The sequence below is a fragment of the Umbelopsis ramanniana genome (assembly GCF_025399195.1).
Source record: "Umbelopsis ramanniana AG unplaced genomic scaffold K450scaffold_10, whole genome shotgun sequence".
Lineage (NCBI taxonomy): Eukaryota > Fungi > Mucoromycota > Umbelopsidomycetes > Umbelopsidales > Umbelopsidaceae > Umbelopsis > Umbelopsis ramanniana.
In genome coordinates, this window is record NW_026252096.1 from 216,778 (window position 1) to 241,037 (window position 24,260).

Sequence of the window (24,260 nt, forward strand, 5' to 3'; positions counted from 1 at the left end):
GCTTAATGTTAAAGATGCGATCTGCTCGCCATACTGCCTACTGGGGAGCTATCCATAGCATTGCTTAAATTTTCGCAGGAAAATTGAGACTGTCACACCAGCGACGTCGTGCTTGACGTTGAAAAAGCTTACGTGTGCTAAGCTTTTTTGACTCGCACTTTTCTTTGATCTTATTCTAAAATGTCTAACGTACTGGACCCGTCGTCTGTTCTGCATACATTATCTCAGGCACTACCAAAGGACGATGGTAGCCAGAATCAATCTGAACCATTGCTCCGCAACAATAACGAAGGCATTGCCGCCTTGTCTCACGCCGTAATGCTTAGTGTCGGATTCCGCTTGGTAGGCCTCGGTGAAGACGAACACAAAAGTAAGCTATATTTCGATATTAAATCTCGTGTTTATGCTCTTCAACTTGCCCGAGTGTCGCCTCTCTTGCTACAACTTCACTCCGCAATATACACCGACATATAACACTAATGCATAGTTTCTTCGAATTATTACTGACTTCGTTGTACAGTTCCAAGTGATCAATCGAAGCTTCCTTCTGAATGGAACAAGCATGGCCCACACTCTTACACATTTCAATACACTCATCCTCAATCCAGTTTACACTTTACCATGAAAGGCATTACCCTGGCAAAAAAGTTTATCATTCATGGCGTGGCTATTGAGGTTAGGGCAACCATTTTTATTTTATTTTTGCGATCCCGCAAGTGTACGCTGTAATTTTCTGTCCACTTATATTAACGCCTTCATAATTCTAGGACAAAAAAACCGCAACATTCGAAGTTCATACCGAAGATTATACATCGCCGTCATTTTATCCATACACATCATCAACACAAGAGCCTTTGGTTAATGGATTCATATCCAGCAGCCGTTTAAACGACTTCATTAGTCTATTCAAAATCAACATATTGCAGAAGTTGATCCCCGGTCTGAATAAGCCAGGTTATGAGGAGTCTCAATCGAGGTAAGAGCACGACAATCAACCATATCGTTTTTACCCATGATTAACATTATGTACTGCTATTCTCAGTACCGATGTTCCTTCTTCCACAACAACGGGACAAAGTCGACCACGAAATCCTCTCGAGGATCCGCGCTACGAACGGGAGCGTATCCCCAGACCTCCCATTTTTGGAGATCCACTGGCTGGCGATGAGCCATTTGGACCGTAAGTTTCTATATGCTTGTTAGCTCTGTACCCCGACGTAGTTTTCTGCTGGGTACTCAAAACGTCGACATATGTTCACTCTACAGGTATGGAGGAAACCCCTTTAGCGTAGGTGGTGACGACTTGAATCCTCTTGGCAGTTTACACAGACCTTTAGGGTAAGATTTTTAGTATTTCGTGACACACTAAATTACATTCTCTAACGTCATGATGTAGTCGCGGCTCTGGCGGTGGGATGCTTGTTGGTCCCGACCATCCTATGTTTGGATCCGGACAATCGAGAAATGATCCATCCAGCGGCATATACGGTGGACCACAGCCTTTACCACGGTAAGTAGATGCCAGCCAGAACATATGATGTTACGTAGACAACTCTAATTCACTGAATATATTATATTTTTTCTCAACAGTGGATCGGTTCCTCCAGGAGCTCGATTCGACCCCATTGGACCATTTGGAAACAATCCCAATGCTGGCCCGCAAGGTTCATTTGGGCCAAGAGGACCGAGTCGAAACTTCCGTGGAGAGCCTGACAACGACGAACTTCCTCCACCAGTACGTAAACAACTGAACGTGACGAAATGAACCCCATGATGATACGATTTCTAATTAACGTTCACATTTGTTTAGGGCTACGATGATATGTTCATGTGAGAGAACTATCCAAATTATTCTCAAGCAGGCTCACGAAGGAGAATACGTATAATAAATAGGAATTCTCGCTATATTCCATTCATGTCCTTGCGTGCTATAGCTTCGCATTTGTTGCAATGATAACCTCTATATTTTGCCAAATATTTGTACATATCCTCCAGTTGAAATTCCATGGTTCAATGATATTCATATTGTTGTCACTTCCGATAATTTGCTTGTTTAGCAGAATATTTCCCTTTTCTTCGCATAAGAAAAGCTCAAATACACGTCAGTAAAGAGTCATCGTTGAAACCAAAGGCGTGGCTGCACGTGGTTTCTCGAACGTGGAAGTGTCGAGATGCGAGCGCGGGATGCTAATCTAGCCAATCACATTTGACTATTTGAAGGACGGTGAGCTTGACATTACAAACGATTATTTATAGCCTTCCATTTTTTAAGTCAGAATCGAGTACCTCACATTCAATACACCACAAATCTTTCACAACATGAGCGACATATCCTATTGTGTATTCTCTGGTGGATCAGCCTGTAATCATATAGGTAAGTATATTTGTGTTTATGCTTTGCCTGCATAGCCTCACATACGCTAAAGCATTCCACAGTCAGAGCATTCCAAGACACTACTCCCGACACAGTCTACATTCTCGGTATTGGAGACAATGGAGGTTCAACTGTATGCTTTACTTGACGATTCCTTGTTGATTAGGCTTTGAAGCAACCTAATGAATATAAGCTCACCTTTTTTCTCTGAAGAGCGAACTGCTGAGAGTTATCGGTGGCCCATCCATTGGTGATCTACGGTCACGCTTGACAAGACTCATCAATCTTCTTCCACCTGAATCAGACGATGATACGGGATACAATCAAAGAGCAGCTATCAAGACCATTATGAGTTATCGACTTCCCGCAGAAGGCAATGAACATGATATCAAAGATGAATGGTCCTCCATCGTTGAAGGTCGACATAAGTAAGTTAGCGGTTGTTTATCTTTTACATCGTACAACGGATTATTAACCGGTCTCGTTAGACTATGGGAACCGATACCTGTTGAAAAGAAGGAAACGATTCGAGGATTTTTGACCATGTTTGACTATGAAATATTGAAGCGAAGTCATAAACGCTTTAACTTTCGAAATGGCAGCATCGGTAACTTTTTCTTGACTGGTGCAAGACTATTTTTTGGATCTTTGGAGGCCGCCATCTTTTTATTTTCCGCTATCACTGGTATCAACGAACCTACTAGTGTGATTCCAGTCATTAATACCAACCACACAGCTAGCATCGCTGCTATACTAGAGAACGGCGAAACTCTGAAGGGCCAGTGCGAAATCAGCCATCCAGCACCTTTATCAGAAAAGAAGCAAAAGCCACTTAATCCAATAGACGCTTTCTCCAAATTGGCATTTCCTGGATCACCCATCTTTGAATCAAATCCTCAGTTCAATGATAACCTTGTCTTTTCGAAAACCCTTGAAGAAAAGCTTCACGCACGCATTGCTCGGATATATTACATGAATGAGTTTGGCCAGGAAATCTACCCAATACCGTCTCCAAAGGTGCTGAAGCATCTTTCTACGAAAAACGTCCTTGTATTTTCAATTGGCTCCCTGTATACGTCCATTGTACCGTGTTTAATTTTACGTGGAGTAGGCAATGCTATCGCTCAGTCGCCATCCCTCAAGCACAAGATTTTAATTTTGAATGGAAACAACGATCGAGAAACGCACGGCTACACGGCACTTGACTTTATTGATGCTATTACGACGGCTCTGAATGAAAGTCGACTTGTCGATGCTCGTCGAGTCTTCTATCAAGATTGTAATAAGCAGAGCGACCACCATCTGGAACCGCCTCCGACATCACTCATGCACCATTTGCGAATCGACACTCAGAGCAATGGAACTGACTTAAAACATCCAAAACCCATGCGCCCACTTCTCGGTGTAGATCGTAGACCCTATCCACTCACCCCATCACCAGCGCTATCGACATCTACACACGAAGGTTATCCTGCCCCGACGACCACTACATTCTATTCCGGTACGCCGCCGGGTTATCCTTCGTTCCCCCAAACTTTGTTCACGCCTTCTCCTCCAAACTCTTTCATCACAACCTTACTGTACTTGTCCAATAGTGGTAAGATTCGATCCATACCCAAATTGCTCTACCTAACAGCCTGGAACTAACCATTTGAACCTTACTACAGAAATTGAAGTCGATGTCGGTGCTGTTGAAGAACTGGGCATCAAGTGTATACAAGTTCCTGGAGGGATTTCCGAGGGAAAGCCGGTATATGATGACGATAGGTTGCGTCAAGCTCTAGAGTCGGTTGTAACACCGTAGCCCCTGAAAGACCAGTGGTGATGGAAAGGGACTGAAAATGAAGAGATTTATGAAGGCTGAAAGAAATAGGAAGGAAAATTACAAATACATAAAGAAAGAAAAAAAGATATAACATGCAGTAGTAGTGAATGGATAGAGGGATAATGTACTTAATACAAAGTGATTGTAGGGCCAAGAAAGAGATTCTGTATTATGCTTGCCAATCGTGCTCGATGCGATCTTGTTTATCCGGTCAACGAGAAGTCTGGAGACAAAATTTGAAATCATTTTATCTTGAAGATAGAGGAAAGGTGATGAATCCCGGTCCGACATTGTCAATGAATAGACACAATGTCATGATGGTAACGTGTTCAAATGCAATCTTGTCGTGCACGTCTTGATAAACACTAGCATCAAGTTCAAACCGCGTATAGGTTTGTTGGACCCTTTCTGGCTTGACGTTGTATAGCTTGGCAGATCCCATCAGTTCGTATTTTTTGGCTTGGTTGCCTGCCAGTTGTCTGGACAATGTGATGCGATTATTGAGGTGAAGTTCCCAGCGATAAGCTCTACCCTCCCAGGTATATTTGTACTGGCGACGGAAAATAGACGCTTGCTTGAAGAGGAGGGTCAATGGGATCTTTGAAGACTGAACATTCAGATCAATATCTGTGTTCAAAAGTGCCTTCACACCATCCACTACTACAGCATTGGTAAGGGTATCTTTGAGAAAGTAATTGGTTTGGTGGGCAGAGGGGGTCTGTAACTGTAAAGTATATAGTGAGTGAGTCATTCCTGCAGGCTTAATATCTACTACATTACGAATGTTAGATCTTTGTGAGCTGTAGTCACTACCATGGCTGGTAGTGATGGTAAAAAATAAATTAGACACATCAGCAACAGTCTCGCAATTTACAAGATCATTATTAGATGGGGACAGAGAGTATTTTGAAACCGACGACATAGTCGTTAAAAAAGTTTATTTTGAAAGTTGTTAGTTTTTGGGTTACCTGGCCATCCTAGCTGCGCAAAAAGTTGGGCTTTTTTATATTCTTTGGAAATTTGCTGCGGTCAGCACAATGGAAACCCAAGAAGTATGATTTCTTTCCCAGCACTTTTGATGGCGAAACCTTAATGACTCAGCAATGCATATTGTTAAAAGACACATACAACACACTATTCAGAGTGACAGCTGACAGTATAGAAAAACTTCACTTGATGTAGTTTTGTTCTCTGTCACTCACCACTTCTCTAAAACGAAAAAAGTATAAACTTACGTTTCATATAAAATGGGCTGCGTACCTGACAAGAAAAAAATAATTTTTTTTGGTCTCCATAAGGCAATTCTTGCCAAAACCTCTCCAGTATAATATGGCAGATATACTAAAAAACTTTGAGTAACCGCGTTTTCGACAACAGATTGACTCACTATGTGACTTTTTGTTGGCAGTTGGAACCCAATAGCACTGCGAAATTGTACAAAATTGTTGATACCGCAGACTGAGCTTTTACTCTGAGAGAAACGGGAACGAAAACCTGAGTCGTTCTGCTCAAACACACCTACAAACCTGCCATCCTTTACTTCGACATTAAACCTTTCTTTCTCTCACCGATAAATCTGAGAAGTCTATCAAGTAAGGTACATTAAGATAGTCATAGACATTGCCAAAGTGTACTCTCCATGCTTGATAGATCCGAGCAACGCTTTGGCAGCCTCTGCATATGGCACCACAATATCATTCACTGAAACGCCCATGTTAAACGCACTGAGGGACCATCCCGCAAATAAAAGCAGTATGTTTGGCCAGCCGGTAGTGCTTAGTGGTTTTGATAGGCAGGACAAACTGAGAACATTTTTCCATAAGGAAATCGAGTGATGACATAGAACGCAATGCCAAGTTTGGGGCTCATGAAAGAGCACTGCCTTGATTTTTTTTATATGATGAAATATGTAGTGGCTATGGATACAACTATCAAAAGTAAAAAAAGTAATATTATACTTCTTTTGCCGATGAATCGGCCTTTGTTCAGTCAATATTACCGTAAGCATTAAAATGTTAGTTGTCCGACATATTGTCAGAGCATCACAGTTTAAAATGAAGTAGCAGCACCCCCACAGTCAGTAAGCCTTATTGTTCTTGTCGGCGGATGAATGTTCAACGCGATTTTGAACCCCGCATAAGGCGTCGTGGGAAACTTGTGCAGCAGATAAACAGCGTGGCAAAATATGACATTACGCTGTCATTCCCTTTTCCGCTTTTCAAACATGTCGCCAGCTTCAAACGCTCTCAAATGTAACTTACACTTTTCCATCACCGATGAGATCGGAAAGTTGGAGTCCTGCTTAGCTGCTATCAAGAGCATGAATGTTTCGTTGACTAGAATCGAAAGGTGAGCTTTAAATCCTATCTCAGTTGACACAAAAGCATATTGATTGATAAGCTTTTCACATTTGACAAAAAGTCGTCCAAGCAAGACCGCCGACTGGGATTACGACTTCTTCATTGAATTTCAGGCTGAAAATCAATCTCAAGTAGTTCAGGTTGTTGAAGGCTTGAAGAAGCATACTACGCAAGTCAGAGTTATTGGATCTGGCACTGCCGTGCAAGGAGGTATGTCACTGTCATGCGGATAGTATTCCCCCTTTTAATTTGCTATATGCCCTTATTCATTATATCACACTGTTTTTGTAGAAACAAGTGTACCATGGTTCCCCCGGAAGATGTCAGACTTGGACAGTTTTGCCGAAAAAGTCTTGGAGATGGGAGAAGACTTGAGTAAGTATAGAAACACGATGAATGATAACGAACTATGCAACTTACGGTTTCTGTCTAAATTAGGTGCTGATCACCCTGGAGCAAATGACCCTGTTTACCGCAAACGTCGCACTGAAATTGTTCAAATTGCAAAGACTTATCGTACCGGCCAACCTATTCCTCATGTTGAGTACACTCAACAAGAAGTCGAAACATGGGGAGCTGTTTTCCGCAAACTGACCTCCATGTTTCCTGATCATGCCTGCCGCGAACATCAATATGTCTTTCCTTTACTGATTCAAAACTGTGGTTACAACGATAAACAAATTCCTCAATTGGAACAAGTATCAAACTTTTTGAAGGACTGCACTGGTTTTACATTGCGACCAGTCATGGGGTTGCTGACAAGCAGAGACTTTTTGAACGGCCTTGCTTTTCGAGTCTTCCACTCTACGCAATATGTACGACACCACTCACATCCCTTATACACCCCAGAACCAGACGTTTGTCACGAGTTATTGGGTCACGTTCCTTTGGTAAGACAGGACAAAAATTTACTCCAAGCTGCCAAATTACCAAAATGCTAACATCGGTACCTTATAGTTTGCCAACCCAGATTTTGCCGCCTTCTCACAAGAAATTGGTCTGGCGTCGCTTGGCGCAACGGATGCAGATTTGGAAAAACTGGCTACAATTTATTGGTTCACAGTCGAGTTCGGTGTATGCAGAGAAGGTGAAAAGGTTCGAGCTTACGGTGCTGGTCTCCTGAGTTCGTTTGGAGAACTGGAATATGCCCTCACCGACAAACCGGAAAAACGACCATTTGATCCACAGGTGACAGCCGTTCAGAAATATCCTATCACGCAGTATCAGCCGGTATGCAAATACATTTTCCTCATGATAACAAATCTGCAGACAGACTAATTCTGAAACATCATGATAGGTTTACTTTGTGGCAGAGTCATTCAAGGATGCGCAGGAGAAGATCCGAGCGTTTGCAAACCAAATGGAGCGCCCGTTCACTGTGAAATACGACCCTTATACTCAGAGTATCGAAGTTCTTGATAGCAAAGTAATGTATCATTTCGTTGGGTCGATTCGCATCATGCACTTCTAGAAGCTAATCATTTTCAAAAACCCTATAGGAGAAGGTCGTCAAGTATGCTCAAAACATTCGTGATGATATGCGTAATTTAACAATGGCATTGGAAAAATTGATGTAGCGACAGATGTATCCTATGTTATCTCAATGTACAGATTCAGAATATGTTCCTCCCAATACATTCTTTTCTTATATACAAAATTTGATATCTACGTATGATGGTACACGATTGGATAGGATGAAGAGGTTTCATTACAAAGTCCTTTCAGTCCATTCTGGAGTAGGGTGTGGGAGTTCGCATGCTGCCAAAATGGGCAGGAGACGGTGTTCTCCATCGTTCTGGGGGAGTCATCTCGTAGCCGTCTGGAGCAGGAGACGATCTTTGGCCTCCAACAGGAGAAGGTGAAGGCGCTGGTGCGGGGCCATTGTATGCAGATGGATCTACCCAATTATTGTACTGATGATGTGCTGGAGGAGGAGGAGGAGGCGACGGTGATGCGTACTGGCCATAAGGGACGCCTGGTGGAGGAGGCGGTGGGACATACATCGGTTGCGGCGTAGTTACGATGTAGGCAGCGGAACGGCCTTGTATGCGTCGACGTCTGCAGCATGATAAAAGGCAGCAAAGAAGTAGTATACCTACTACACATACAACTGGGATGAAAATGCTAAGATGTGTTTGTATCCAATTTAATGCGTTGGATCCTACGGTGCATAGAAAGAGTTTAGTAAAATGATCTATTGCTCAAAATTCCATGTGGTCGTCGTCCACTTACCGAAGTTCGCAGTGGAGCATGTACCGTTCGAACAAGCACCTCCAACCCCACATGGAGTACCGTCTATAAAATTGCCAGTAAAAAGTAGACAAGAGCCCAAGCCGCCAGAAGGACTTGCGCACGATAACTGGCAGTCGCCGCTATCAAGTGAGCATGCTCCGGATACATTCATGGTGGTGCCTCCACGCTGTTGACACTGCAAATCTCTTGAAGTACATTGACCGGACGCACACTGTAAGTTGGTACCGCAAGATGAGCCGTCTGATACATGAGCATCTGTTGGACAGCTTGATGAGTTTCCAGTACAATACTCTGCTATATCACAGTTAGACACCGATGGTCTGCACTGATATGTCGATGGACGAAGCTGGCACTGATTACAGCACATGTCGTTGTAGTCACTATTTAATTATGTTAGATACACGAACACTGCTTATGATTCCATACACAATCGGCAAGACACTTACTCGCAAACAGCACCAGCTTTGTATTTACAGGTAGCGGCGTCACAGCAGGCGGTATCATTGCCAGCCGTATCACATTGTTCTCCTGTCTCGACAATGCCATTTCCGCACATATTTGTCGTTTCCACATTTCTGCTTCCAGGTTCTATTACAACAATTTTTTTAGTATTTTCTCATTGATGTTCGCCTGAGAAGTAAAATACCTTGAAGACATGAGCCTAGCTCGGGGAAGTTGGTACAGATGGTTGTGATGGAGCATGGACTGAAGTCATTTGTCGATACATTGGAAGTAGGGTTCATAATGTACGTGCCACCAGCGTCGCATTGGGTCGAGCTGAGAGGACAACAGGCACAGCTACTACCGGAACACGGACAAGTACTCGATGTACAATCATGAATGGCGCCAAAACCATGTCCAATTTCATGTGCTACGACTTTCCATTCGTCGCGAACTGATTCTAATGTTAGCATTCACATAGCTCCATATCGACACAAGAGCGAAATGCAACTTACTGATGGAGGAAACACCAGTTCCAGAAACATATTGCGTTGTACCGCTCTGGGCTTGCTGAGTCGCTTTATACTGGCAAAGTTGCTGGAGCCAAGCAATACCCACCTGCGTACCAGTGCTTTACAATGAAAAATAGCAGTTCAGTAAATGAATTGGCCATAGCATGCTGGACAGATCTTGGAAATTTACATACTTGCACTGGGTCATTAAATGCCATAATCCGGCACCGTCGTTACCAAGAGAGCCTCGCCACTCTGAAAAATCACTCAAACGATCACTGATGGTATATGTACTAGAACACGCTGTGTTCCAGGCTGTATTTTTGGCAGGCGTTGTGGGACATGCCGTATCCATGACAGTGATATTGATCAAGCCAAGTGAGACGTTGAAACTACGCTCATAGACAGCCGACGCTTGATTCCAATCACTGATGATCTGTGTTCGGACGGCAGATGTTGACTTGTAGTAGGAAGCATACGTACAATCCGCAGCTGATGGGGAGCAAATCAGAAATGTGGATATAACGATGTCAAAAGAGTAATTATGGCTTACCAGCACCCATGTAGTTGACTAAGGTTCAATTCGTGCGTAAAAGAGTACCAAAGTTAGTAACTAACAACCATTTTACCATGATCCTGACCGTAACTGAACCGAAAGACTCACTTTTCCGTTGTGTAGGACAGCCGGTAGCTCTTTTCACAAAGGGATTGGAATGCTTTGAGTGTGACATGTCACCAGTCAGATCTAATCCAATGCCCGGAAAATTATCAAGGTATCCACTCGAAGAAAATTTGGAAACTCCTGCAAAATCGTTCCATCCAGAGAGCTGATTGTGGTCTCGTGGTGTCAGAGATCGCCTAAAATGGTTGGAAAAGCTACTTTTACGCTGGTTGAATAATAAGGTATCCATTCCGCACTCCAGTTGAGATGAACCGGAGGGTTCATTCAAGTCATCCACATCTTCTGTGTCTGAGTCACGATAAATGACCATTCTAGATAGATCGTCGGTTCCATTTGGTTCAATAAAATCTACATCATCTGAGCGTTTGGTCATTTTGTACGTAGATGACAGTTTAACATGATGGATGTCGCCATTGACTGAGAAAGAGCCTTCAAAGATGGGATCGGAGCTCAGATGTCTTAATTAAAGGAGCAATTCAAGTGTCAAAACGTGAATCAATCAAGGAGATAGAGAAGAGAAAAGTCAGCATACCCAAGGTCATGTCGGACGACGATTCGTGCCCATCCAAGCACGCCTAAGCTGTTGTCCGTATCAAGCGAGTACCGATCCCGCCATACTCCGGTCTGTTCTTCGGTCCATCTAGCATCCGAATATGCGGTATCAACGACTACACCACGGTAAATTCTGTAATCTTCGTGCTTCAAACTTTGTGAACCTGAACTTTCCAAGTGGAAAACGGCATTGGGATGGAATAAATCCAAGTTGGGTATCATATGCAGATTGAAAGTAGTGCCAAACGCAGAAAATTGGAGTCGTATAGAGTCGTCATGTCGTAATTCATGAATTTTAGCGCTACGATGTGGATTGGGAGTTGTGTCTCGTTTATAAAAATCCCTTGGCACAATCTGAAGGGATTTTGGCTGGAGCGATTCCAGTACTAGCAATCGCTTATTATTGATGCTGTGAGCTGTGCAAATTCAGGAACTCAGCAGTTAGGCTTAATGTTGGCACAACGGTCTATTCTAGCATTTATAACTGTACCTTCACATAGACAGCACAGCGTTGCCACGAGGACAACAATGTAATGAAAGTGCATCAAGGGCTGAAAAGGAGAGCTTTGTGCTTTTCGTAGTTTAGAAATAAAAAATTCAATCAGACACTTCGTGGAATTCCTTGCAGCTTCTGCCATTCCAAACACCGCATCGGCCGAAATAAGCCCTTCGTTTGCCAAGTCTGACAACAAACAAGCTTTAAATAACCACTCAGATTCCATCACCTTTTCTTTCCCTTCTTTGTTTCATTTTGTGGCCTTTCCATATACCAATGCAATAAATTGCTGAGTCACTTGTGATTCCAAGATAACGGTTCGGTGAACTTAAATCAAAGCCGCGATGGTGAACTGATATCAAAAATGAGGCAACCTGAGCCACGTTGCCACAATTCCCTTACCTGAAAAGTGGCAGTCGCTTCGCTCGGCTAAGCGAGAGCAAGCTAAGCCATCAGAGAGCTCTGCATCGCAATAAGCTATAAGAGTCAACACCCTTCTTAGTTACATTCAGTGGAAGCTACCGTTAGCCTGTGAACTAAAGCACTACATGCAATTAATGTCGGCTAACGGCACATTTCGATGAGAGTCCCCTTTCGCATAACAAGAATGTGATATGGCTTTCGAATTGAATTCGTGCATAACCGGCATGTAGAGCAAATAGCGAAAAATCGCAGTATGAACCCCAAAAAAAACCCCCCCAGGACATTGATAATTGCGACTTTAGCGTTTATCTTTTCTGTGTTTAGGTTTAATGTTTATTAACAAGCTGTTCCAATAACCCTCACCGAAATATCGCATTAGAGATGAAAAAATAAAAAGCGGTGATGTTGCTTCGTTATTCTCCTGCGTAACAACCACTGAATCCGCACAGTTAGACGAGGATAGAGTAAGCATACCGCGGAGACAGCTCGACATCGGCAAAACGGTGGCATTGCTTATGAGTTCATTATGTGAGCCATATCCATAGCATTGGGAAGTAGACAAAACAAGCTAAGCAATATTGTCCATTTTTGGGGCGATTTCACCTAGCATTTAATACTGTGCACAAAGATTTACCCGCCATACATCGCCAAATGCCTGTTCACCCACTGCAGTTGACGGTATCCAAATATAACATATAAGCCCATTAATAACAGTAACGGCTCCCTATTTTTTCCGTAGCCTTCTCCGTCTACCATTCATTCACATGCATTACAATCGTTCTATGTCCCTTGGGAACAAGTACGGTAGAACTGCAACTTTAATATCGGTGTGAATTGGACACAATGAGTATCAACTAGTCCTAAAAGACAAACTTGCATTTTTTAATTATGTTATCCAATCACACACCAAAGGACTGGATCAAGACAAGAAATTTGCCTATAAGAACAAATGCGAAAGACATCGTCGATGGCCAAATTACCCACCTGGAATCAACCGGCAAATATGTTCTATAGCGCTCAAGTACTGACCATCCTTGGTCTTTCTGTGGTTCAAGTAATGGGTATAATTGACCCTAGTCTTGCCAAGACACCAGTAAGCCGCTTTGTGATTCATTTTGAATTATGATTTTACAACAAGTAATATTCACAATTATGGACTTACCTTTACTGTTATCCCTTGTTGTAGCAAATGGGATGGAACTCTTGGAACAAATATCAATGCAACGTCAATGAGACAGTCATTGTGAACACCGCCAATGCTATGGTTTCAAGCGGCCTTAAGGACCTCGGGTACCAATACATCAACATTGACGACTGCTGGGCATTGCATCAACGTGATAACTCTACTCAGAGGATTATCCCAGACCCCGAAAAATTTCCAAATGGTATCAAGGGTGTTGCTGACAAAGTGCACGCACTTGGTCTCAAGTTAGGAATTTATTCTGATGCAGGTACCAACACATGTGCTGGCTATCCTGGGTCTTACGGATATGAACAAATCGACGCACAGGCCTTTTCAGATTGGGGAGTAGACTATCTGAAGGTAATTCAAAGTTTCCAAGACTAAATTCAATACTATGAGCCATACATATTTATGAATAACTGTTTCAATCAAGTATGACAACTGTAACAACCTTGGATTGGCCGGAAATGCTAGTATTTCAAGCAAACGGTACAAGCGAATGGGGTATGGCTATATAGTACGATATGCATCTCCTTTAGGGAAATTTTTTTGACTCTAATTTATTGCAGAGATGCACTTAAGAACGTCAGTAGACCCATCTTCTTCTCCTTATGTAGCTGGGGCCAGGTAGGCGATAATTCACGAAATGATGGCTTTGATTGTGGTTATCTGACCTTGAACTTTGCACATTAGGATGATGTATGGGATTGGGGTAGAGTAAGTGCTCGTTATTGAGAGGGTTATGTTTTCGATGTTGATATACTCATGATGATGTTTCTAGTCTGTCGGTGGTCAATCATGGCGTATGTCAGGCGACATCTCCGACCACTGGTCCAGTGTTGTGTCAATCATCGGCCAAGAAGTTCCTATTGCCAACATTTCCGCCCCTGGTGGATGGAACGATATGGATATGTTGGAAGTCGGTGTGTATGATCAAATGACCATCACAGAGTACACCAGCCACTTTTCTATTTGGGCAGCCATGAAGAGCCCAATGATTCTCGGTAACGATATCACCAACATGACAAGTGATATCAAAAATATTATTACAAACAAAGAGGTCATTGCCGTCAGTCAAGACTTGTTAGGAGAATCTGTGAAACAAAGATGGGTCAAGGGGGATACACAATTATTTGCAGGACCTTTGTCTGGTCAAACATATGTAGCTCTTTTCTTGAACGAGGGTAACTCGACGGTCACGATGACCGGCACTTGGTCTGATATCTTCAACAACAAGCATGCAAACAAGCAAAAGCCTATTGCTGTACGAGATCTCTGGACACATACGGACTTGGGTAAATTTAGGGGCAGTGTTAGCGTTAGTGTTGAGGCACACGGTGTTCGCATGTTGCGATTTAGTCAACAAGCCTAACTTGAATCTAAATAAACCAATGACTTCCTCACACGCACTTCGTGCAATGGTAGTACTCCATGTGTGTACGTGTGACATTGCGTGCCCCATCGCCAGCCCCTTCAAAGTCTTTTGTACTTCCAATTTTCAATGTATCCGAAGCATCCACTGCAAAAAAAAAAAAAAAGTATCCGAAGTATCCATTCCATTGAATTATTGCTACAGATGCTGTATAAACATATTTGGTGATGAGAATTATGCTATCATATATCCTGCCACTCCCGTAAAAACAAAAAAAAGGCTGATTTTTATGCGTGTCATCCATTAACCTGCGTTTTGAACCATTTAAGTACACTCTCTGCAAGGAATCGGTCTGAAACATACATGAGACGTATAAAAAAAAATAAAAAAAAATAAGCGGGCTGTCGACTATCCGCTGTCGATGACAAATTAGAAGAAAAATCAACCTGGACTCTTACTGTGCCAAATTATAGATATATAAGCGATTGTTTGTTTACACCGGTTACTCTCATGAAGCACAAGTTGGCTCTTCTGTATAAACTAGCCAAATAAACCTCGTGATGAATATACGTCTCGACAGCGTGTTGTGGCAAAACAAGCAAAAGCGCCTTAAGATTTTGCTACATGCATTTTGAATAAGCTCATTCTTCTAACTAACAATTTGTTGGTATGAACGGCAGGCAGTATGTATAACAGATTTGAGTGAACTGCGTGTATAGAGGAAACCGCAGAGAGGGGACACAACCATCATACCAAACGGAGGAAAGGGGATACAAATCAACCGAACGATTCTGAATAATTCAAAGTGATGTGATAGCAGTTGATTACTGAAAAGGCGGACGATCAAATGATCACGCAATTGATGTCGACCACTTGCGCCATCGCATCTTTGGCTCGCTGAATAGTGAATCGGCCAATCAAGTACCGTACACGGTATTTAACGGCCCGACCCTCACTAAGCCAGTCCACCAGATTTGGCAGATATATATTGAAACCTTTCATCTTATTGGGCTTTTTTAGTTCAACCTCTTTTACCACTCTCCTATACCTCTGGAAAGCCCAAAAAATGTCGCGGGCTAGCAGCATGTTAATCGACTACGATGAGCCCAACTATAAAGAATCGGCTATTCGGTTTACTCGCAAAATGCCATCATATACCAAAGACTATTTTGTCAGCCTGTTCCCTATATTTACGTGGATTCATCGATATAACCTTACTGTACGTACACCCACATCTATATAACCAGCCTAACAACTGAAATTAATCACCCTTCAATACAGTGGCTACTGAGTGATGTAATCGCTGGTGTGACTGTTGGCATCGTTGTAGTGCCTCAAGGAATGGGATACGCAAAAATTGCACAATTGCCACCGGTACGTCAACAGGACAAACATTTTTATTATATGCTAAGCAGTTCGGTTTCTTATATATGGTCTTTTGTAGGAATATGGTCTCTACAGTTCCTTTGTTGGATTATGCATATGTATGTATTACTAACCTTCCAGATGAAAAATTGAATGGACAGTCACTAACCAGCTTCGATACCATTAGACTGTATATTCGGTACATCAAAAGATATATCTATCGGCCCAACTGCCGTCATGTCTCTCTTGGTTGGCCAAACCATCACTTCGGTCACTGCTTCAAATCCACTATATACCGGTCCAGAAATAGCAGCACTACTAGCCTTGTTTGGCGGAATTGTCAGTCTTTTCATTGGCTTAGTACGCCTCGGTATAATCGTTGATTTTATACCCAATCCAGCTATTGCTGGATTCATGACAGGATCAGCTATCACCATTTCTATCGGACAGTGGCCGAAGTTATTCGGTGTCACAGGTGTCAATACTCAAGACTCTGCATATCTTGTATTTGGTCATTTCTTCCAGCACCTGCCAAGTGCTAAACTTGACGCAGTATTCGGCATCCTTGGTTTGATTTGGCTCTACTCAGTTCGTTTCGGCACTCAGTACCTCACCAAGAAATATCCCAAATACGAAAAGCCCCTTTTCTTCGCCAACATCATGAGAAACGGTGTTCTAGTCATCTTTGGCACTTTAATTGCTTATTTGATCAACATCGGCAAATCTACTAGTCCAATCAGTATTCTTAAGACTGTACCTGCTGGCTTTAATGCTATGGGAGTCCCAACAATCGATACTGGATTGCTCAGCGAAGTTTCAGGCACACTCCCATCTGTTGTCATTATTTTGATCTTGGAACATGTTGCTATTGCCAAATCGTTTGGTCGTATAAATGACTACAAGATCAATCCTAACCAGGAAATCATCGCTATTGGTGTCACCAATGTTATTGGCTCATTCTTTGGGTAAGTTTTATGAGCGATTTGACATGTTGAGATTGGGAGTATGTTTTTCTGATCAACTTTGCTTTTACCTATAGTGCTTATCCCAATACAGGCTCCTTCTCCCGTACTGCTATCAAAGCTCGCTCAGGCGTCCGTACACCTTTGGCTGGTGTCTTTTCAGCAGCCGTGGTCGTACTGTCACTCTATGCCTTGACTCCAGCTTTCTACTATATCCCTGACTCCATCCTCGCTGCCGTCATTATTCATGCTGTCTCTGATCTTGTTTCTGGTCCAAAGTTTTTGAAGCAATTATGGCACGTCAATCCTTTGGAACTGTACGTATTCTTGATCCAGTCAGACTTTTATTTATAGTGAAGATATGCCTCTAACATAATGTTCCTAATTTTTTCTAGAGGTACATTCGTATGCGCTGTCATCATTACCTTTTTCACTTCTGTGGAATACGGTATCTACGTTTCCGTCGCTCTTTCTATTATCATTCTCTTGGTTCGCATTGCCCGCCCACGATACTCTGTCCTTGGACGCATTCCTCTGCAACGCTCCGCCGAAGACAAACAAGCCGATAATGAAAGAGAACGTTTTATTTATGTTCCACAATCTCACCGCTCACTCCGAGATTACGTTCAACCTACCCCTCCTGGCATTATCTGCTTCCGTTTTGACGAGTCACTAACCTATCCCAACTCTGGATTCATCTCGGATAAAATTATCGAATACGTGCGATCCACTACCCGACGTGGAAAACCGTTGCCTGAAAAGAAAGGTGATCGCGCTTGGAACGATGCCACCAAACATGAATCAGAAGAAGATAACAAGACTGTTCTGAAAGCACTTGTTTTTGATTTCTCTGGAGTCAATAACTTGGATTCAACGGGCGTTCAAATGCTTTTGGATGTTCAATTAGCTATCAACCGTTATGCCGATCGTACAGTCGAGTGGCACTTTGCTGGTATCACTAGCCCGTCTATTCGTAGTGCTCTTCTTGCCGGAGGCTTTGGCGTGAAGTCCTCTGGTGACCAGGGTGAAGTTCTCCCAGTTGTTCCAGCACACAGGGATGGTCCATCCAACAAAGGCAAGCAAGTCATTACCCCCGACAACAGACTAGACGATCTCGAGTCTGGCGGTGCCGCCTCCTCTGGCTCTGACTATGACTTGTCGGATGGCAAAGAACTCCATACCGTTCAAACTGTAGAATATTGCAACGACGACAAACATGAAGACTTTGACGTGGGTGTCCCTAGAGATGTTTATCCACTGTTCCATTGGAACGTAGAAGAGGCGGTGGTTGCCGCATGCAAAGCATGAAAAAGTCCAGAAACTGATTTCAGGATACGCTCTGTACATTATTGTAAATAATTTTTCTTCCGATCTATAAAGAAATACACCATCATCCAAATAGACATACGAACCAAACCTGCCTGCTACATTGACTGTTACTTTAAGCGCTTACGATTTTCACATCGCTACAAAAGAAAAAAAAACCAGCAAAAGACATTTTCATGGTACATTAAAGGTGAATGTTTGTTTTCTCTTTTTCTTTAGTGTAAGATCTTTGGTATTTTGCATTCACCAACCATTGGAATATGCCAGCAGTTGCACAAAATTTCTATAAAAACAACAAACTTCTATACAATATTTGCAAAGTATAATTAGCAAAAGGGCAACAAGAAGAGAGGAATTTGAACAGGGAAGGGGGGGAGGAGATATTTCGAGTGAGTTATTAGAACTTGATATGGACATGGGGTGGATTGAGGAGTTACTGTTGGTCGGAAACCACGCCAACCTGTGCGGGTCTCAAGACACGGTCCTTGATCATGAAGCCGAATTTTTGGACAGAGAAGACAGTACCAGCTTCCTTGTCAGGCATAGGTGCCTGGAAAAGAGCTTGGTGCTTGTTGGGGTCGAAAACTTCACCTTCTGGGTTATAACGCTCAACACCATGTCGCTTCAAGGCCTTCAACAATTCCGACTCGGTCATAGAAACACCAGTGTAAAGGTTGCTCAATTGATCGGCAAGCTTCTCAAGATCTTGCTTAGCAGCCTCCTCCTTGTTTCGGAGACCCTCAGGCACAGATTGCAAAGCCATACCCAAAATATCAACAGTATCGAGCAAATCTTTGGCGAATTTCTGAATAGCGAAATCTTGAGTCTGTGTGATTTCCTTGCGGGTGCGAACACGAAGGTTCTCTTGGTCAGCTAAGCAGCGCAAGTAAGCATCCTGTGGATAGAAAAGGGGAGATATTAGTGTTGGTACATTTGACTAAGCAATAGATGAACAAGCGCTATCAGCCAAGGCAATTTCTCCTCTTCGACACTTGGACAAAACCGCCTAGCACCTGAAACGGCTACCATTTGTCCACATGTCAACAGCAAATTGACCCTGTTCATCTTCCATTTCAAACCCGTCAGTAATTACCTGAATTTCAGCAAGCTTTTTCTCCTTCTCTGCCAAAGCAGCAGTAAGTTCTTCAGCAGTCTTACCACCAGTGGCCTTCTCGGTGGATTCTTCCGTGGTGGCTTGCTTAGGAGTTTCAGTGGAACCCTCACCCTTGTCTGTTGCATAGGCTCGGCGTGAGATGGCGGCCCAAGATAGAGCAGGGGTGGCCTTTTGAACAGCGGTGAAGCGGGCAGAGCTGATGGCAGCAGTCTTGATTAAGGTGATGGCAGACATTATGTTGGGGGTAAGAGATGTGAGTTTGGGACTGTGAATTTTTATTTTTTTCAAGTTTGTTTACGACAAGGAAAAAAAAAAGAGTTGAGTCAGACACTTCATCCGCCCGTACTTCTCCGCACTTAATCACTGAAATAGAGTGTTCTCAATCATGCTTTCAGCTTCTAAGGCATTATTCATATTTAAACTTGAGAAAAAAAAATACCAATGTTTAAAAAAAATGCACATGTTTTTCAACCACCTCTGTTCTCTTTTTTTCTTACCTTGAGTAGCACTTGAGGGTGTATATGTCATTCTGTAAGTCAAAGTACTTTGGTGACCACGTTTTTTTGTTCTGTTCCCGTAAATCGCCTTCTTGACGTTGCCTTTCCTCGATATTGCATTTTTCCTGCGTCGCGGTTTCCATGTCTCCGGCATTCAGAGCTTGAGTCACAAGGCTCCAGCAGCTGGTAGGGGATGAGAATTATTAATATTGCAAAATCTCATAGCGAAATAGGAAATTGCTTACCGTCGGGATTCATTTAGCTCTTGTCGTTCTTCGGGTTCGACAATTAGTTCGTGTCTGTGTAGCACATTCACATCCAGCAACAACTTCTCCTCTTTGTCCTGCAGGATGTATGTCAGGGAGGTACATAAACGGCCGAGGAAAATATAAAATGTTGACAAAGGATGTACCTGCGTATTTTTAATATACAACTTGTCATCCCAGCCGCCAGTGATTTCATACAGTGTTTGACCAGTAGATAGTCGCTTGATGTGACCATGTACACGATTCATGTGGGAATGGAAAATGCCCTAATATGAATGGTAAGATATTCTACCTGTCGTCCTATGAAGTGTCGATAGCAATAATGAAAGGCTTACTGTCGTCTTAAAGTCAAGGTAGCAAACAAGATCAGATTCTTTACATTGAACGGTTGAGTGACCCCCAATCTCAAAGTGCATCGTTCCGATCCTTTTAAGAGGCAATTAAAAATAAATATATATCTCTAAAACGCCAAACGACAGTATATGCATGTCTACGTACAGAATACCCTTGGCATAAGCGTTGGGAAATGTAATCTCGTATGTCTCGCTGTTCCTGGAAAGCATATTAATGCGAGTGGAACCATGCATCAGTGTTGCAGCACTATTGCCCAGAAATCGACTCTTCGGCCGTAAGTCTCCTTGTATAACGAGTCCTTTTTGTGGATTGGCGAAGAAGTAGGTTGAAATCGGCGGATGATGCGACACCTGCTCTGCAAAATAATACCCTTTGCTTCCATCATCAAATTTGTACTGACAGCGGAAAATCTCTCCAAGTACAGGATTGTATGGTTTTTTCACTCCCTGAGAACATTGTTAGTCAATAACGGAGATTAGACGACAAATCTCAAGGGAAATGGTAACTACCTTAGCTTTGATGTGCCAACCTGATAAAAAGTACCGAACTACCGAAATAAATCTGGACTCCGGGTCGTCATCATCAATAGCTCTACAAGCAAATAATTGGTATTTTTCTTCAGATATGATGTATGAAACGCATTAAAGCTTACTCTAGTAGTAAGTTTGGATGTGCACTAAAGTTTGTAATCCTCTCCAACATGCTGAGGGGCTCAAGAATGAATACAGGCAGCGAAATTCTGCCTAGTTCCATACCAGATGTCAGTTGGCCGATTATATCCAGTAATATTCTTTTAGAACTGTCTCCGAGAACTTCTGTGCTGGTATTCTCTATCAAGGTCATTTTGAATAGATGAGAGAGAGAACATGGTCGTAGGATGTCGTGAATAAAAGCGCTCTCATAAAAGGAGCTAAATGAAATACATTTCCCTACCCCTTTTAATTTTCAACAAAAACAAAAAGGTGTATATTGCAACACCGGATAAGGGTTGCTACAAAAGCGAGGTGAGTTGATGCCGTTTGTTAAGGCTATTGTTATGTATCTTCAAAGATGATAGCACCTGTTCTGTAGTGGCACGATTGCATCGCAGTTGAGATAGCATCCTGGCCAACGGTATGGCCAAATTTTAATCTTTGCAGGTTGATGTTTTACTGCCATGGTAATTTCCGAAATTTTCTATTCCCACATACGGATAATTCAGCTTTCCTTTTTTTTTTTTTTTTGGTTTTATAGGATAAATGCCTGAAAAAAGTTGTCGTGGTCAAAATGAATATACGAATATTAGGGACAAGATGGAGAGAAAAAATTTGAGAAAAGATTACTACAAAGTACAACTACAACAACAAAACCAAGACAGCAATGCAAACGAGTCAACACTCAGATAATTGATAGAATTAAAGGCGAATGACGTCTAGAAGAAGGAAGTGTAAACCCGCTAACTCGGGAGGCGCCAGTTGTAGTGGAGTGAGGGAAGATAGAGAGGTCTGTTTTTTTTTCCTATGGACACAATGATCGTGGATAGTATGCAGAATGGTAACAGAAAATGCAATTGCGTGGGCTAATTTCATGATTTCATATCCAAAATGACAACTTGTTTGCTGGAGGTACAAGCTGCGAGCTTTTCACCAGTTTTGTTAAAGTGCACCTCAAATATTCCTCCATTGCCCTTGTACGTCTTGAGAAGAGTTCCCTTCTACATAATAAGAACAGTTAGTACGTGAATTACGCAGCGGTCATGTTAGCCTTCTAAAGTCTTACCTTGGCATCCCAAATATTGAGCATTTCATCAAAGCTACCAGAACATAACAGACGTGCATCTGGACTAAATGATATAGAGTATACAGCTTCCGTATGGTTTTTGAGGACATGCAGACAGGTTCCTCGTAGAGCATCCCAAATTCTGATGGTGGCATCAAACGAACCAGTGGCAAGTATACGCGGTGAAGCGTCGGGTCCACTACGTTCAAAGTACGGTGCCCATTGAAGTGTGTAGATTTGTAGTTCGTGGCCTCTTATTTCTTGGACACACTGGTCTGAATCTGGTGACCAGATTTTGGCTGTTGTGTCATCAGAGCAAGAGGCAAGCCATTCTCCGGTTGGGTCCCATCTAACAGCGTTTACCTCGTCCTAAAGTGGAAAGTAAATATATATTCTTAGGAACACTGGCTGATCATGATATATGTTTTTTACAATGACTTACCTCATGCCCATGCCATGTTCTTAAAGGCTTGGTAGAACCAACCTTACAAAGTCGAATAGTTTGGTCGGTAGAACATGAGGCAAAGGTTGTATCGTCCATCCAGTCGACGTCTAAAATTGCCACTATAACAAACACATGGTGAGAACAAATGTCCAAATGCAGTTTTTTCAAGCGCATCAGCTGATGTCTATTTCGCTAACTTACATTTGTGCAGCTCAAATTGTTGTTTCATATCACCAGTCTCTGGATTCCATACAACAGTAGTGTTATCAGCACTACCGCTCAACAACAAATCACCCTTCTTGTTCCATTTGAGAGAAAAGATGGGCCCACGATGTTGGGTCATAACGCATCGTAATTCGCCACGTGGAGTCCATATCCTCGCCTGTCCATCATAAGAGCCAGTTGCGAGTAGTGTTCCGGAAGGATTCCAGTCCAGAGTTGTCACATCTTTGTTATCATTGAGGTTTGGCAAGTGGTTAAGTACGATGGGTTCTGGTACTTCATCACCTTCAGCAGGCACCTGCCATAAACGGGCGGTTGCGTCTCCAGATCTGGAAAACGAGAAATGAGTTGGTCTAATGCGTTGTGCGGCTTAAAAAGAAAACAAGAAAAAAACCCACCCTGACGCTACCATTAAAGGTATTTGTGGATTCCATGCACAAGAGAAAACTTCATTTTGATGTCCCTTTAAAATCAGCGCCTCATTACTTGCAATCTCTATGACACTGCTGGTTTGCTGGTCGGCATCGGCCATAACAACTGTGAAGTGCAATGGAATTGTGTGAGCAAATTTTCTTCTGAAAATTTACATCCCAGTAATAAGGTAATGTAGGCTCTTACCATCATCGCCTTCGCCTTCTTCTTTGTAGTCATTGCCATTTGTCGTGGTTTCCTGTCCATTCACAAGGCTCTGGCCAGCAGAGGGACTTTGTGGGTTATCTTTGCGGGCGCGCTTTTCTCTATCCTTTTGATTTTTTTTGTCCTCTTTTCGTTCCCGCTTGTATCCAGTAGCAATGGCGCTGGAAACAGATTCTGCACGCTTGTGGCCGCCTTTTTTCGATACTTCGCATCGATGTGGACCTAACAAAGTCATTGGTACATCGCATTCTATTTCATTCCCATCCTATTTCGGCGAGTTAGTCAGCGTTTTATGGAACATGGCAGTAGTGCAGGCAAAAACGAAGGCTAATGTACCTCATCCAAGTGCGTTTCAATATCCATGTACTGCAAGCCTTTGTGAAGCACATCGATAAGTGCTCCAGGTTGAATGTTTGCATTCCGATATTCTGATTTGTGTATTTGGCTTTCATGTTGAAAGGTATACGATGAATACCGAAAACCTAGTATGGAGTATTTTGAAAACGGAGGAAAATATTAATATCCGTAAACGAAAGCGTGATCAAGATGAAGAAAACGGGGATTTGTTGCAGTGAGAGTAATCTAACGTTGAGAAGACAGCAGTGCTGGTATGTTTTCGCGCGCGTTCGTGTTGAAATAGTAATGTTGCATTTTTGGAATCATCGGTTCGAGTAGAGAATGCGCAACAAGTAATGTGACAGGAATCAAAGCTAGAAATCGTCTTCATCTAGAAGAATCAAGTAACTACGTACCGGATTCTTGTAAGTATCGAAACACAAGGTAATTGATCTCCTCGCTGGTCAGACTCATCGGTGTTTTCGGGACCCTTCAGATGAAAAGAT

General features: G+C 42.6%; 10 protein-coding genes across 10 annotated transcripts; 5 read left to right on the forward strand and 5 right to left on the reverse strand.

The window, feature by feature from the left end:
- Window positions 1–156: 156 nt before the first annotated feature.
- On the forward strand, window positions 157–2,136 carry K450DRAFT_228276 (uncharacterized protein). The gene is made up of 8 exons (XM_051586891.1): window positions 157–370; window positions 521–675; window positions 768–976; window positions 1,043–1,180; window positions 1,267–1,338; window positions 1,397–1,510; window positions 1,591–1,735; window positions 1,811–2,136. Exons 1-8 carry the CDS (start codon window positions 181–183, stop codon window positions 1,832–1,834), a joined length of 1,047 nt encoding a protein of 348 aa, XP_051447297.1. The 5' UTR covers window positions 157–180; the 3' UTR covers window positions 1,835–2,136.
- A 135-nt stretch (window positions 2,137–2,271) lies between these two features.
- K450DRAFT_228281 (uncharacterized protein) lies at window positions 2,272–4,312 on the forward strand. The gene is made up of 5 exons (XM_051586892.1): window positions 2,272–2,374; window positions 2,437–2,507; window positions 2,588–2,802; window positions 2,863–3,971; window positions 4,042–4,312. The coding sequence occupies exons 1-5, from the start codon at window positions 2,320–2,322 to the stop codon at window positions 4,176–4,178; spliced, it is 1,587 nt and encodes a 528-aa protein (XP_051447298.1). The 5' UTR covers window positions 2,272–2,319; the 3' UTR covers window positions 4,179–4,312.
- On the reverse strand, window positions 3,992–5,107 carry K450DRAFT_228283 (uncharacterized protein). Its single transcript, XM_051586893.1, has one exon. It carries the CDS (start codon window positions 4,948–4,950, stop codon window positions 4,447–4,449), a length of 504 nt encoding a protein of 167 aa, XP_051447299.1. The 5' UTR covers window positions 4,951–5,107; the 3' UTR covers window positions 3,992–4,446.
- A 1,304-nt stretch (window positions 5,108–6,411) lies between these two features.
- K450DRAFT_228287 (uncharacterized protein) lies at window positions 6,412–8,208 on the forward strand. The gene is made up of 7 exons (XM_051586894.1): window positions 6,412–6,548; window positions 6,621–6,769; window positions 6,851–6,934; window positions 6,998–7,449; window positions 7,517–7,789; window positions 7,857–7,985; window positions 8,059–8,208. The coding sequence occupies exons 1-7, from the start codon at window positions 6,424–6,426 to the stop codon at window positions 8,134–8,136; spliced, it is 1,290 nt and encodes a 429-aa protein (XP_051447300.1). The 5' UTR covers window positions 6,412–6,423; the 3' UTR covers window positions 8,137–8,208.
- K450DRAFT_228289 (uncharacterized protein) lies at window positions 8,057–11,577 on the reverse strand. The gene is made up of 10 exons (XM_051586895.1): window positions 11,490–11,577; window positions 10,980–11,415; window positions 10,430–10,905; window positions 10,319–10,336; window positions 9,960–10,257; window positions 9,769–9,884; window positions 9,459–9,707; window positions 9,259–9,400; window positions 8,792–9,192; window positions 8,057–8,720 (listed from the first exon to the last, which is right to left on the reverse strand). Exons 1-10 carry the CDS (start codon window positions 11,542–11,544, stop codon window positions 8,281–8,283), a joined length of 2,631 nt encoding a protein of 876 aa, XP_051447301.1. The 5' UTR covers window positions 11,545–11,577; the 3' UTR covers window positions 8,057–8,280.
- A 1,344-nt stretch (window positions 11,578–12,921) lies between these two features.
- K450DRAFT_171055 (uncharacterized protein) lies at window positions 12,922–14,473 on the forward strand (the record flags this gene model as incomplete). Its single annotated transcript, XM_051584132.1, has 6 exons — window positions 12,922–13,011; window positions 13,105–13,461; window positions 13,535–13,605; window positions 13,671–13,728; window positions 13,795–13,818; window positions 13,883–14,473. 6 exons carry the CDS (start codon window positions 12,922–12,924, stop codon window positions 14,471–14,473), a joined length of 1,191 nt encoding a protein of 396 aa, XP_051447302.1.
- A 1,144-nt stretch (window positions 14,474–15,617) lies between these two features.
- K450DRAFT_170961 (uncharacterized protein) lies at window positions 15,618–18,108 on the forward strand (the record flags this gene model as incomplete). The annotated part of the gene is made up of 6 exons (XM_051584131.1): window positions 15,618–15,692; window positions 15,755–15,847; window positions 15,918–15,957; window positions 16,026–16,803; window positions 16,878–17,117; window positions 17,196–18,108. 6 exons carry the CDS (start codon window positions 15,618–15,620, stop codon window positions 18,106–18,108), a joined length of 2,139 nt encoding a protein of 712 aa, XP_051447303.1.
- Window positions 18,109–18,301: 193 nt separating this feature from the next.
- K450DRAFT_228297 (uncharacterized protein) lies at window positions 18,302–19,538 on the reverse strand. Its single transcript, XM_051586896.1, has 2 exons — window positions 19,220–19,538; window positions 18,302–19,021 (listed from the first exon to the last, which is right to left on the reverse strand). The coding sequence occupies exons 1-2, from the start codon at window positions 19,472–19,474 to the stop codon at window positions 18,560–18,562; spliced, it is 717 nt and encodes a 238-aa protein (XP_051447304.1). The 5' UTR covers window positions 19,475–19,538; the 3' UTR covers window positions 18,302–18,559.
- A 62-nt stretch (window positions 19,539–19,600) lies between these two features.
- K450DRAFT_269419 (uncharacterized protein) lies at window positions 19,601–21,200 on the reverse strand (the record flags this gene model as incomplete). The annotated part of the gene is made up of 8 exons (XM_051592924.1): window positions 19,601–19,661; window positions 19,738–19,920; window positions 19,983–20,080; window positions 20,150–20,269; window positions 20,339–20,429; window positions 20,502–20,803; window positions 20,867–20,948; window positions 21,010–21,200. 8 exons carry the CDS (start codon window positions 21,198–21,200, stop codon window positions 19,601–19,603), a joined length of 1,128 nt encoding a protein of 375 aa, XP_051447305.1.
- A 359-nt stretch (window positions 21,201–21,559) lies between these two features.
- On the reverse strand, window positions 21,560–24,258 carry K450DRAFT_228302 (uncharacterized protein). Its single transcript, XM_051586897.1, has 8 exons — window positions 24,171–24,258; window positions 23,755–23,900; window positions 23,401–23,683; window positions 23,181–23,319; window positions 22,762–23,111; window positions 22,558–22,679; window positions 22,116–22,484; window positions 21,560–22,050 (listed from the first exon to the last, which is right to left on the reverse strand). Exons 1-8 carry the CDS (start codon window positions 24,226–24,228, stop codon window positions 21,922–21,924), a joined length of 1,596 nt encoding a protein of 531 aa, XP_051447306.1. The 5' UTR covers window positions 24,229–24,258; the 3' UTR covers window positions 21,560–21,921.
- Between the last annotated feature and the right edge of the window lie 2 nt (window positions 24,259–24,260).

Coding starts and splice junctions, on each gene's coding strand:
- K450DRAFT_228287 (XM_051586894.1), top strand. CDS start 6,424: ATGTCGCCAGCTTCAAACGCTCTCAAATGTAACTTACACTTTTCCATC. Junction 6,935..6,997: donor GGAGATGGGAGAAGACTTGA/GTAAGTATAGAA, acceptor TGTCTAAATTAG/GTGCTGATCACCCTGGAGCA. Junction 7,790..7,856: donor CTATCACGCAGTATCAGCCG/GTATGCAAATAC, acceptor ACATCATGATAG/GTTTACTTTGTGGCAGAGTC.
- K450DRAFT_228283 (XM_051586893.1), bottom strand. CDS start 4,950: ATGACTCACTCACTATATACTTTACAGTTACAGACCCCCTCTGCCCAC.
- K450DRAFT_228289 (XM_051586895.1), bottom strand. CDS start 11,544: ATGCACTTTCATTACATTGTTGTCCTCGTGGCAACGCTGTGCTGTCTA. Junction 9,885..9,959: donor CATTTAATGACCCAGTGCAA/GTATGTAAATTT, acceptor TTCATTGTAAAG/CACTGGTACGCAGGTGGGTA. Junction 9,708..9,768: donor AACTGGTGTTTCCTCCATCA/GTAAGTTGCATT, acceptor CATTAGAATCAG/TTCGCGACGAATGGAAAGTC.
- K450DRAFT_228297 (XM_051586896.1), bottom strand. CDS start 19,474: ATGTCTGCCATCACCTTAATCAAGACTGCTGCCATCAGCTCTGCCCGC. Junction 19,022..19,219: donor AAAAGCTTGCTGAAATTCAG/GTAATTACTGAC, acceptor TTCTATCCACAG/GATGCTTACTTGCGCTGCTT.
- K450DRAFT_228302 (XM_051586897.1), bottom strand. CDS start 24,228: ATGAGTCTGACCAGCGAGGAGATCAATTACCTTGTGTTTCGATACTTA. Junction 23,320..23,400: donor AGAAGGCGAAGGCGATGATG/GTAAGAGCCTAC, acceptor TGCACTTCACAG/TTGTTATGGCCGATGCCGAC. Junction 22,485..22,557: donor GAACATGGCATGGGCATGAG/GTAAGTCATTGT, acceptor TTTCCACTTTAG/GACGAGGTAAACGCTGTTAG.
- K450DRAFT_228281 (XM_051586892.1), top strand. CDS start 2,320: ATGAGCGACATATCCTATTGTGTATTCTCTGGTGGATCAGCCTGTAAT. Junction 2,803..2,862: donor ATCGTTGAAGGTCGACATAA/GTAAGTTAGCGG, acceptor CGGTCTCGTTAG/ACTATGGGAACCGATACCTG. Junction 3,972..4,041: donor ACTGTACTTGTCCAATAGTG/GTAAGATTCGAT, acceptor ACCTTACTACAG/AAATTGAAGTCGATGTCGGT.
- K450DRAFT_228276 (XM_051586891.1), top strand. CDS start 181: ATGTCTAACGTACTGGACCCGTCGTCTGTTCTGCATACATTATCTCAG. Junction 1,339..1,396: donor AGTTTACACAGACCTTTAGG/GTAAGATTTTTA, acceptor GTCATGATGTAG/TCGCGGCTCTGGCGGTGGGA. Junction 1,736..1,810: donor ACGACGAACTTCCTCCACCA/GTACGTAAACAA, acceptor ACATTTGTTTAG/GGCTACGATGATATGTTCAT.